Consider the following 8,613-nt stretch of genomic DNA (forward strand, 5'->3'; position numbering starts at 1 on the left):
AAAAAAGAAAAAGATATCATAACATAATAAATTGGTTACTATTTTAATTATATATTTTTTATATTATAAAATAATTATAATTTTTTATCATAATTAATTTATATAATTATAATATTTATGATAATTCTGTCCTGCACGAGTTATTTATTTACAAAAAGTTTTTAAACAACAAAATTTTAAATATTTTTATTGAATAAAATTAAAATTTACGGTGATGTACGAGGGGGCCACAACGGTCAACAACCCTGTGACATGACGTGTCAAATGGAAGACCGTTCGATCATTCTCCTGGGAATCCAAGAACCTGTTTCTGGTGTGAAGTTACCAAAATGCCCCCTAAAAGAGACGTGTCACCACAAAAGTTAGCACTTTTTCACTTTGACGAATGACGTTAGCAGTATCCTCTCTCTCTCTCTCTCTCGTATTTACTTAAATATTTTTTAATTTTAATTTTTATTTTTGAGTAAATTATTAAATTAATTTTTTAAAGATAAAACATTTATTACAATTTAATATAAAAAGTCCTTTAACATTTTTTCTTTGTATTAGTCGCTGAGTTTTCTTTTTATAATAAAAAAAACTAAAATAATTAAAATATATTTTGATATTTTTAAAATAATTAACTAATTAATTAAAATTAATTTTAAAATATTTAAATATAATCTAATTATATATATTTTTTTATTTAAAAATAAAAAAACAGAACTCAACAAATAAAACACTGAGATAGTAATAAAAATATCAATAATTAAATATGTAATAAATATAAAATTTTGAAGACTAATGTGATAAAATTTAATCTTTATTTTTTAATGTAATAAGTTTATTTGTCTATTATATTTATATTCATTTGGATTAAATAATAAATACAGTAATATAAATTATAAAGTATTTATAATATATATTAATTTTAAAAACTAGCTTACTTTTATATTAACATTTTATTTAAATATATAGCTATTTATTTTTTAAATAAAAATTTATATAAAAAATAATTCAAAACACGATTATCTTAAATTGGAACAAAGATTTATATAAAAATTGTAATTTAAGATTTTTGCTATATCGAATAATTTCTTTATTTTCTTAAAATCGTATCGTCTCTCTCTCTCTCTCTCTGCCTTTTTTTTTTTTTTTTCTTACTCCTACTCTCTCTTGATCTGTAACGAGTCGTTTTTTTGACCAAGAATACCAGCGCTTTTTCTCATTATCTTCATATACATATATTCAATATTGAATGTCGTTGAAATATAAATTATTTATCTTAAAGAAGGATTCAATCGAATCTCTTTAACTTCTCTCTCAGTTTTTAGATTTGGAATTCCAAAGAGTTTCTTATATTTTCCCTGAATTCGGATTCCCAGCAAACAAACAGACAACCCTCGGTTTTCTATTTCCTCTCTGTGTTTCTCGCGTCTGATTAGGGTTTAGGTTTGGTAATTTCCTTTTTCTTTTATTCTTAATTCGGGTTTTGGGAGGAGGAAAGGGGGAAATGAAATCTTCGCTTGGCAAGTTGCGAAGGTTTTCACTGAACAAGAACGAGGGCAAGGACAAAAGAGAACTTTCACCTTCGGCTCAGGCGGATGAACTGGCTCAAGCTGCTCAGGTACTTTGTTTTTTTTATTCAAGGGTTAGTTAGTTAATTAATTGATTATTTCGTCGTTGGAACTTCCTTTTGAACAATCTGAAATTTTCTGGATGGTGAGAGTTTTTTTTTTTTTTTTTAAAGGTAAGATTTAAGTAGGGTTTTAAAGGTTTTGAAAATTGATAAAATCGTTCTCAGTTTTGCAAAATTCTTAAGAGAATAAGATGATTATAAATTGTGAAGTGGAAGTTTTTTGGAGTGCCCGAACACTTCTTGGTGATAATTGGAGGTTCTTGTTCATGGAAGTTTTGCCTTCAAGACCTCGCTATCCAGTAATTGAAATGAAACAGCGAAAATTTTTGTTTTATTTGTCATACACTCCAATGATGTGAGGAAATTTTCTTTCCTTTTCCTTTCCTGTTCTTAATGTTAGATAATTTAAAATAGGCGGTGCAACTTTGTTATTATGATATTTTTGTTCCAACACTAGGAAGAGTGAGGCCAATGGATATTCAGACATATCTTTTTGGTGCTGCCATTGTAGAGAATTTACTGTCTGATTGATGGAAATGGAAAAATATAAATTGATACCATGGAGATACTACTCTCAATGGAAGTTGAATTAGTTTATCGATGTCCAAACTAGGACTTTTATCTTCTTTTGGAAGAACTGAAATGGTTAAAATGTATATGGACGTAAAAGCTAGGACATTGGTCTTCTTTGGAAGAATTGAAATGCTTTAAATGTATGTCTATGGAAATGCATCAATGATGTTGAGATGTTAGTTTCAGGTTATCTTAGAGGGGAAGAATTAATTGTCTAGTTGCATTTTAAACTGAATGCATTAGTTTCGGATTTGGAAGTTGTAAAAGCTCACAATTTTCTTGTTGTTTCTTCTTTTAATTCCTAGTAATCTAAGTTCAGTCCACTTTGTTTTCCTCGTAATTTTGCTGACTGGAGAACTTAAAGGTTGCTGTCAGTTCAAGAAAATATTTTCCCTTATTCCTATGCTCTCAAAATAGTTCACATCTGTGTTTTCTTTCCTTCATGGAATTGGAAGACTATTTTCTGAGAGTGAAAAACTGGAAAAGGTGTTCCATGTAACCAGTTCTTTGCTGTTGGAGACCTGTGTTTTATAGACACAGGAAATTGTTCCTCTTAGCTTCTACAGAAGGAAAAAGGAAATGTATGGGCATCACAAATATCTTTTCTCTCTTGTCTTAGATTTGACCTAATGGAAAGTAGTTAATGCCTAGAAATCAGTTTCCTACATATGGCAGTGGGACACATTATTTTTATTATATATATGAATTGTATTCTTGAAGGACTTCCAAAATTGAATGCTCTTATACAGGACATGCAAGACATGAGAGATTGCTACGACAGCTTACTTTCTGCAGCTGCAGCAGCAGCAAACAGTGCTTATGGTAAGTGTTTATTTTCCTAATATTGTTATTACATGTCAACTTCTGGATTTAGTTTTATTTTCATATTTTTCCTTTTCAGTACCAAAAGCATTTTGAATACTGTTTCCTATTCCGAAAAATAGGTAATACTTGAAGTAATTACTACACAAGGGTTATATAAACGGCGTAAGATAAACATCTGTTAGATTTGTTGTATCTGTTGCTTCTTTTGTATGACTAGGTTTATGGATGGTCCCACTGATGACATTGTCTGCACTTAAGATCTGTGCCTAATGATGCTATTGATCTTCGTTAGGCAAAAGAGTTTAGAATGTGGCAGGATCATTTATGTGTTTCATTGATGTTCAGGGATGGTTTTTCTTTTTTTCTTTTTTTGAGAGAATTAGTGATAGTTACTGTTAGAGTCTGCTGATTGCATACTGCAGTTTGGTTACTAAATTCTTAATTTTTAATGTTTCAAGTTGAATATACATATGGCTAGTTGAATGAAAACATGAAAAAAGGTTATTATCTCTTTCCCCTAAAATTAATTTGGAGATCTACCGCTCAACTCCATCTGTATTTTCAGAGTTCTCAGAGTCACTGCGGGAAATGGGTTCCTGTCTGCTGGAGAAAACAGCCTTAAATGATGATGAAGAAAGTGGTAAGTCTATTAAAATTTTCATTTGTTCTTCCTCCTCAAGCAGTTGCTTTCTTTGTAGTAACTGTCAATAGTGTAGGCTTGCTAGTTGCATTGCAGGAACTTTTTTGGAAGAAAGAAGTATCATTAAGAAGCATCAACTGGATACCTAGTATGCTTAGAAAATATCAGAAGTAAAAAAATCAATCAGGTTGCAGGATCCTTCCCGTAAATGATAGAATGCTGTGTTGATAAAATACGCGGGGAATGAAGTCAAGTATTTCTAGTTTTAGCAGAAGGAGAGAAAATGCACTCAAAAACTCTTTTGTTTCTTTCTTTAGAAATGACCGAAAATATGGACATAGGAATAAGAGTATAAGTCTCCCCCTTTTTCGAACTAATCAGTTGTAACATGAGCTTATGCGTAAATGATTGTAGCCTACGGGTTCAAAAAGTTGTTTTTGGTTAGAGCAATCCGCTTAACTCAGCTGCATTTATTTGCAGGTAGAGTGTTGTTGATGCTGGGGAAAGTTCAGTTTGAGCTTCAAAAACTTGTAGATCGCTATGTAAGTGGTTATTGTTTATTTAATTTACTGTCAGTTTCCATTATAACTCTGGTAGTGCCTTGATTTTCAGCTTGTTATTAACTTTTTTTTTAATTTCAAATATAAGCGCTCTCATGTAGTCCTGACGATTACAAAGCCATCAGAGTCACTTCTTAACGAGCTGAGGACTGTTGAGGTCTGTTTATGTGGATTTTTTTGTGTTATCTAAAGAATTTTTTCTCTGTTCCTTTCTTCTTGTGTGCTCCATTTTTTTAGCACTCTTGCCTTTGTGGGGTCTATTTGTTTATATAAAAATAACTTTTACAGAGGGAAGCTTTCAGTATTTCTGTTTTTTACATGTGCCATACTTTATTTTATTTAAAAAAAATGTGTCATATGTTATCCTTTGGTAGAATATGATGCAAGAATCATGCTTACTGGCATTTCGTCTTGTTTGCTGGTGCAGGATATGAAACGACAATGCGATGAAAAAAGGTCCATTCTTTTCTCTAGATACCTGTCATTTCTTCAATTTCGGAAAGTAAGTTTCTGAATGCAGTGATTGATCTTCAGAAATGTATATGAATACATGATGGCACAACAGAAAGAAAAAAGAAAGTCAAAAGGTGGGAAGGGTGAGACTTTCACTCTGCAGCAGTTGCAAACAGCTCAAAGTGAATATTATGAAGAGGCAACACTCTGTGTTTTTCGGTTGAAATCTCTAAAGCAAGGACAGTCTCGAAGTCTTCTTACACAAGCAGCACGTCACCATGCAGCTCAGGTCTTCCTTGTCTATCCTAAAGTTTCTAATGTAGAGGCCTTTTTTTCATGCCTTTTTATTGGATGTTGATACTTGTTCCGATTGTTCTTTTAATGCAGTTGAATTTCTTTCGTAAGGGACTCAAATCACTTGAGGCAGTTGAGCCACATGTTAGAATGGTAACAGAACAGCAACATATTGACTATCAGTTTGCTGGACTTGAAGATGATGGGGAAGATGGTGAGGACGATGGGGTGAATGGCTATGATACGAATGAAGATAGGGAACTGAGTTTCGATTATAGAGTAAATAAGGAAGGGATTGATGTGGTTTCAGTGTCAAGAGACTCAATGGAGGTGAGGATTTACCATTATTGGAAGTTTGCTTTGTGAAGGAAAAGCTGCTATGGCTTAGTTTGCACTTGGCGATTCTACTGTAGCTCTCTAGGATGCTCTCTTATATGATATTTTATTATTGAAACTTGAAATAAAGAAGGTCTATCTTAAAAAAATGTATTTTATAATTGTCCGTTTGTGAGTTCGTTTCTACCTAGCTTGTGTCTAAATGGTAATGCAAAGTTTTGTGAATAAGTTTCAAGAAAGATTTCCAGTGTTTCTTTCAAGTAATTATTGTTTTTAAATTTGTCTCTACAGGTATTGTAAACCATCAAACCTCATTTATAGGAAGAATATTCTGTTTTTCATTTAGATTGTTACTTGTTCATTATCTTTTCATTTTGCTTAAAACTCCAGGTAGATGAAGCGGTCATTTCATTTCACAACACATCAACGATAGAAAATGAAGAGGTATAACACCACTTTCTTCTGGATCTCAAGTTAGAAGCTGATTGATTGTATATATGCTTGTATGTCGAAATTTACTGGTGTGACTTTTGAACTTTCAGCTTAGTGATTTTGTTACACCATTTGCCTGTTTATTAATTGACTTGAAAGGTTCTATATTTGAGGTAATTAGATGTAGTCAATATGGCTCTTCTGGTTTATATCGCAATGTTTCTGCCTGTAGGTAGACCTAGATAAAACTGAAGAACCCCAGGTCTCAATTCGAGAGCATAGAGTAGGCAGCTATTCAGCCCCATTATTTGCTGAAAGGAAGTTCCATCAAGCAGAGAAAAGTAGGCAAATGCATCCATCTCCAGTTCGGAACACTAACACATACGTGCTGCCTATGCCTGTTGATTCCAAAGGCTCAGTTTCTCTTAAAGCAGTCAGTCCAACCACACATGCAAGGCCTACAAATTGTATTGGACGAACACACAATTTGTGGCATTCTTCTCCATTAGAACAGAAGAAGTCTGAAAAAGATTCTGGTGATAATCAGTTGTCAGAAATGGCCACCTTGAAGGCAAAGTCATTAATCAAAGAAAGCACTGGTAACAATGCCTCCACCCAGTTACCCCTGCCTTCGGCCGATGGATTTTCTAATCAACATTTTGATATGTCTAATGCATCCGATAGCAAAAAAATAAAAAGACATGCTTTTTCTGGCCCATTAATGAGTAAGTCTTCATCAACAAACCCTGTTTCGCCAGCAACCGGTCCCAGTACCTCCGCTGAAATTTCCCAATTAGTTTCTGGTACACTTTCTTGTCTTCCACTTCCTCATCCTTCATCATCTCCAAAAGTATCCCCAGGTGCTTCACCTCCACTTGTTTCTTCCCCAAGAATAAGTGAACTTCATGAACTTCCAAGGCCCCCAGGTGTTGCTGCTGCCAAGCCTGCAAAATCTCCTGGTTTGCTTGGTCACTCTGCTCCGTTGGTATCAAGAAATCAAGATCATTATGCAACAAATAAAATTGCACCAGTGTCATCAAGTGTGGCATCTCCTCTTCCAGTTCCTCCATTAATTGTTCCCAGGAGTTTCTCCATACCCTCTAGTAATCAAAGAGCTATGGCGTCACATCTTTCTAAGTTTTTGGAGTCTCCTCGAGCACCAGACAAGGCTGAAGAAGTTGCTTCTCCTCCATTAACCCCTATCTCCCTTGCAAACGTCAAGCAAGTACAGAATTTTTCTTAGTGACTGCTCATTATGGTTACTAATAGGTGAGTAGGACTCCTGTCCATTGCTCTTGTTTCTAGTTGCCATTTTTATCCTCTTTTCAGCATTTCATGGTTAGTGCAGCTGCATGATTTAAACATCTCAAGCATTTTTGTTATCTTTTTAGTTCTTATGAAACTAACCTATTGACAAATAATGCATATCTGATAACATGTTATAGGATCTACTGCTTTATATTTTAAGATCCTGCAAAATGTTGGACATTGCTCTTGTGTTATTTTTTCATTGTTGAGAAAAGAGATGAAAGCTCTTTTTGGTACAAAAAACATGATTTTGAATATCATATGAGGTAGTTATAAGTATTTTCTGAAAATTATATTTACTCTTTATCATAGTCCATAATTGCACATATATGTATAATATCAACATATACATATGTACGTGCATTTATACATATGTATTTATGTGGACGTGTATATTTATTTGTCTGTCACATATATATATGTATGAATTTGAAAAAATGAAATTTGTTTAATGTTTTTGTGCAGCTCATCTTAGTATTGAATACTTTTGCTTTTTGCAAACACAACAGAATAATATAATTGCTCTTTGAGCTTTGACCAAAAAATATTGATAATCTTAATGTGGGTAAGATTACTTTCTTTACTTCATATCTCATTTGCATTCATGCATATATATTATGTGAGTCTGAATGTGTGTGTGTATAATATAATAAAAAGTAAAACATATTTTCATGCAAATGTAATCTTGGATTTACTTGAGTATGTGTAAAATGAAAACGAAAAATTGGTCTTTTATACCAAGCACAATCTTTTTATCTCCTGTTTTAATAATGATTTTTTTTTTTTTTTTGCTTTTTAACTTTCTGCACAACATGATAATATTTTCCTGTTGGAGCCATATGAGATACTTTACACCAAGATGTTGATATCCTATGGCAGAATTTTTCCTTTTTTATTTGCCATACACACCTCTTATATTCTTGTTAAATATCTGCTTAGATATTAGTTCTTTGTCAAAACAAAACCTTAAAATTTAATCTGTTGTCTGCATTTTCATCGAATGCAGGTGGGAGCGAGTCAGATATTTCACATTCTGCGAATGTTGTCTTTTTGGCCCGACAGAATATTTTAGATGTGGTTGGTTTTCTGAGTGTCGGGTAAAGATTTGGTAAATATGATAATGACGATGATGTTTTTCTTTCTTTTTTTTTTTTTGTGTATTCTTTAGTTTCTCATGTGAAATCATTGTTCATGGTTTTATTACCTGATTCTAAATTTAAGAACTACAGAGAAAAAAATTGTATCAGTGAAGAACATCATGTACATTTCAAATGAGGAATTTTGTTTATCTTTTAGCTGCCTCTAGTCTTCTCACCCCCTCAAGAAGGAGGTTTTGCCCAGAAGCCAATGTCTAAATTTGATTAACTGCCAAATGCTTCTGAAAGAAAATTTTGTAAAGTAATATCTATGATTAAAGATTTTGACTAATCAAACCTGAATGAAGATACACTAGAAAATTATATACAATTGATTGTCTTGGGAAATAAAAATTACCAATTGTATAGGTAATGTTTATTATTTTATATTTGAAATAAAAATAAATTATTAAATTAGTTTCAAAAGTTAATACTTAT

The 8,613-nt window shown here is 32.5% G+C and overlaps 1 protein-coding gene across 1 annotated transcript; it reads left to right on the plus strand.

Moving 5' to 3' along the window:
- Positions 1 to 1,140: 1,140 nt before the first annotated feature.
- LOC110813016 (uncharacterized protein At2g33490) lies at positions 1,141 to 8,334 on the plus strand. The gene is made up of 11 exons (XM_022040002.2): positions 1,141 to 1,606; positions 2,941 to 3,013; positions 3,582 to 3,656; positions 4,137 to 4,198; positions 4,305 to 4,373; positions 4,644 to 4,672; positions 4,751 to 4,958; positions 5,057 to 5,293; positions 5,690 to 5,743; positions 5,964 to 7,000; positions 8,046 to 8,334. Exons 1-10 carry the CDS (start codon positions 1,493 to 1,495, stop codon positions 6,972 to 6,974), a joined length of 1,932 nt encoding a protein of 643 aa, XP_021895694.1. The 5' UTR covers positions 1,141 to 1,492; the 3' UTR covers positions 6,975 to 7,000; positions 8,046 to 8,334.
- The last annotated feature ends 279 nt before the right edge of the window (positions 8,335 to 8,613 follow it).

Source organism: Carica papaya, chromosome 1 (genome assembly GCF_054855325.1).
Source record: "Carica papaya isolate Zhongbai chromosome 1, ASM5485532v1, whole genome shotgun sequence".
Classification (NCBI taxonomy): Eukaryota; Viridiplantae; Streptophyta; class Magnoliopsida; order Brassicales; family Caricaceae; genus Carica; species Carica papaya.

What these genes read in the sequence shown, in the direction of transcription:
- LOC110813016 (XM_022040002.2), top strand. Translation starts at nt 1,493, where the DNA reads ATGAAATCTTCGCTTGGCAAGTTGCGAAGGTTTTCACTGAACAAGAAC. An exon ending in AGCAGCAAACAGTGCTTATG is followed by an intron (nt 3,014 to 3,581) that starts GTAAGTGTTTAT and finishes CTGTATTTTCAG; the next exon opens with AGTTCTCAGAGTCACTGCGG. An exon ending in AAATGATGATGAAGAAAGTG is followed by an intron (nt 3,657 to 4,136) that starts GTAAGTCTATTA and finishes ATTTATTTGCAG; the next exon opens with GTAGAGTGTTGTTGATGCTG.